The sequence below is a fragment of the Octopus bimaculoides genome, chromosome 15 (assembly GCF_001194135.2).
Source record: "Octopus bimaculoides isolate UCB-OBI-ISO-001 chromosome 15, ASM119413v2, whole genome shotgun sequence".
Taxonomy (NCBI): Eukaryota; Metazoa; Mollusca; class Cephalopoda; order Octopoda; family Octopodidae; genus Octopus; species Octopus bimaculoides.
In genome coordinates this window covers 39,244,321-39,247,867 of record NC_068995.1, presented here as the reverse complement: position 1 = coordinate 39,247,867, position 3,547 = coordinate 39,244,321, and the positions used below count along the sequence as shown (strand labels likewise).

The 3,547-nt window shown below is 36.6% G+C and overlaps 1 protein-coding gene across 1 annotated transcript in view; it reads left to right on the top strand.

The window, feature by feature from the left end:
* The window catches only part of LOC106873511 (epithelial cell-transforming sequence 2 oncogene-like), a 113,793-nt gene that overhangs the window by 38,458 nt on the left and 71,788 nt on the right, over positions 1–3,547 (top strand). Inside the window, exon 13 of the mRNA XM_014920897.2 lies at positions 335–424. Within this exon, the coding sequence (XP_014776383.1) occupies positions 335–424 (90 nt within the window). The remainder of the gene's footprint in view (positions 1–334; positions 425–3,547) is intronic.

Genomic DNA, 3,547 nt, shown 5'->3' with positions numbered 1-3,547 from the left:
CTCTACTCTTCCACCACAACTTTCTCTCACTTTTACTTCCTGTTTCTGTTGTGCCTGTAATTCAAAGGGTCAGCCTTGTCACACTGTATCACGCTGAATATACCCGAGAACTACGTTAAGGGTACACATGTCTGTGGAGTGCTCAGCCACTTGCACATTAATTTCACGAGCAGGCTGTTCCGTTGATCGGATCAACCCTCGACGTCGTAAGCGACGGAGTGCCAACAACAATACGTCAATGTTAGTGAAGTGATTTTATTGTGAATCAAGAACGTGTCAGTTTTCGTATTATACTATCCTATAACCATCGTTCTTTTTTTCTTTTGCCTCGTAGAAAACGGGACTGATTTAATGGTAGAACTTAAATCGGTGACAAATATGAAATTTTCATCTCCATCTTCAGTTATAGGAGGACCAAAGAAAGGTATGCTGAATAATTAAAGTATATTTAAAGGAATATTGAAGCGTTGCTCACTTTGTTTCATATTTTCACTGAGTCTTTTTTTCTTTTCGTTTAGTCAGGGCAGAAGGGCACTACTCATTTCCTTTTACACGAGCCTCCGATACAGTATTAACGAAATTATCCTCTAGCTGAATACTTGAAACGGGGAGAACTTCGCTAAAAGCACCAATGAACCATGTAAGACAATAAACTAGGTAGTTGTTCTACACTGAACGGCGTATGAACTATACTGTCCTAGTTGGCGGCTGTGAGATTTGAGATCACAACACAAATAGCAGCAACAAATATCTCGTTACCTCATCCGACCCGCAAACGTTTGCAGTAATTCGCCGCACAAGAGTTATGTGCATTTTTCTACCTTGGAAGGATGACAAACGGAGTTGAACAGAGTGATGTATCAACCCAGAATAAGATTACATACCAATATTCTAATGATTGTACTAGTCCGGCATCTAACTGTTGGTGCCAATTTTGAACATATTTTATAACAACTGCTTAGTTCTAGTATAACGTTGTATAAAACAAGGGCATGTGAAAATGTTATTGGTCTTCCATTAGCTGTTTAAATTATTTACACCATAAGATATTAGTTTCTTTCATTCAATGTCTATAATTAATTTGTTTTTCATAGATAACTTTTAAATCATTAGCTATTTATACCATCAGGTTCAAAACTCGAAAGAGGCAATAACTCCGTATAACAGGTACTTATTGTTTCCAGCATCTTTGTGTATGTACTATCAAACAATTAGGCCTCTCTTTCAGAGTCCATGCTAAGAGCCATAGAGAAGTACAGCTTCAGAGATTGCTTTCAAGAAATCCATTTTCATATTGTCAGAAAGGGTGGAGTTTGATATATCGATCAACTTGAGGAAGACATTGGATATCAAATTGAGGAAGATGTTTGACATTTAACCATATTGTCATTAGTCGCTATATAAACTACCGTGGAAATGATGCTGATACGGTCATGCAACCAACTTTGTGCTGCTTCTAACATCATACTGCACGACACCCAATAAAAAGAGAAAGCATACGGAACAATTGGAAACATAAGAAGATGGCTCTAAGTAGTCACTACGAATAGCTGTCGAATCGCTCTCAAATCGAACTCTACTGATTTATAACAATGACACATTCCACAATCGAGTCAGTTCGGATGGTGAGGCTAAAATGTATTTCAGTAACTTCACGACATAATAAACTTCTACATATGGCTACAGAAAAGAATGAAATATCTAGTAATATTCTTCCTATTATAGGAAAAAGGCCTAAAATGTGGTGGGTGGTGCGGTTTAGTCGGTTATATCGACTCCAGTTTTTCACTGGTACTCAATTTATCGATCCCAAAAGGATAAAAGGCAATGTCGACCTCAGTGGAATTTTAACTCAGAACGTAGCGACGGGCGAAAAGCCACTAAACATTTCATCCAGCGTGCTAAGGATTCTGCCAGTTCGCCGCTTTGAAACGTCAAGTAATATAATATAATACTCAGTACATTGTGCCAGTGTACATTGGGAGTGGTCAAGAAGTAGTTTGGCAACCACATGGTTTTGGATTTGGTCTCACTGCTTGGCAACTGTGTAGGATTCTATTATTGTTGCATGCATACATACATACATACATTATATGGTTGTGTGCCATCACGTTTGTGTATGTCCCTTCCTGCACTGTTTGACAACTTATATTGGTTCGTTTAGGTCCCCGTGATTTGGCGGCTCGGCGAAAGACTGATAGAATAAATAGCATTCTAAAATAAATAATAGTGACGATTTTCTCAACTAAAGCTTAAAAGTAGTGCACCAGCTTGACCATAGTTTAATGACTGAAAACAAATAAAAGAGATAAATGATAAAATATACTTCTACTTATCGAAGACTAATCTGGTGTAAAAAAAACAAAAAAAAAACAACTAGCTAAGGCGGCGAGCTGGCAGAATCGTTAGCACGCCGGGTGAAATGCTTAGCGGTATTTCGTCTGAGTTCAAATTCCGCCGAGGTCGACTTTGCCTTTCATCCTTTCAGAGTCGATAAATTAAGTACCAGTTGCGTACAGGAGTCGATCTAATCGACTGCCCCCTCCCCTAAAATTTTGGGCCTTGTGTCTAGAGTAGAAAAAAAAAACAACTACTTAAGTTTGCAAATTTTAACGCTTATCAAAGGAGGCATTAGAGAGAATTCTGATGTAAGTTGAAGGGATAATGATATCGCTTTCCGAAAAATCTGTATATTTTAGGTAAAATACTTATCAAATCAATTCTGTACTCAACTTATTTAAGGTTGTGTTTTCAAAGGCGCATGAGTAGAGTTCGCTCTTCACGCTATTTATGCTTTTAATTTGAATATAACCAACATAGTTGGTAATTCAGTTTTCAATGATTTTTCCCCGTTAATTTTCGAAATAAATCTACTTTACCTCTCATTCTCTGACCCAACGGATTTACATACTGTCCCTTTCCCTGCTTCCTGGAGAACTCTGCCTCAGCCTACGCAAACAGGCGCGCGCGCACAGATATGCATACATCGATTCATTTTTGGCCAGCAATTTTAGGAAGACGGAAAAAGTATATTACATAGACCCAATATTTCACTGGTATTTTCTTTTAACAACCTGAAACGATAAAAGGCTCAGTCGACCTCGGCAGCGTTTGAACACAGAACGTAAAGAGCTGAAAAAATGCTACTAAGCATTTTGTTCGACGTACATATAGGTATTAATGATTCAGCCAGCTTTACACACACATGCACAAAAAGAGACTTTATGTCACATAACTTATATACTGCCTATACTGCCTATGTATGCGCGCACGTGTATATATATATATATATATATATATATATTATTTTGCTTAAAAGAGTTCTAACACTGTCTGTTTTTTATGTTTTATTTATATTCCTGCAGAACTAATGTGGGGTATAGAATATGGAATATACAATATATAATATAATATACAATATATAATATAAAATAAAATAAAAATGGATGGCACCATGAAATAAAGTATTGAATGTAGATGAAATATTGAGTGTTCAATATAAGGGATCAAATATATAAATATATATATAAATATAAATATATATATA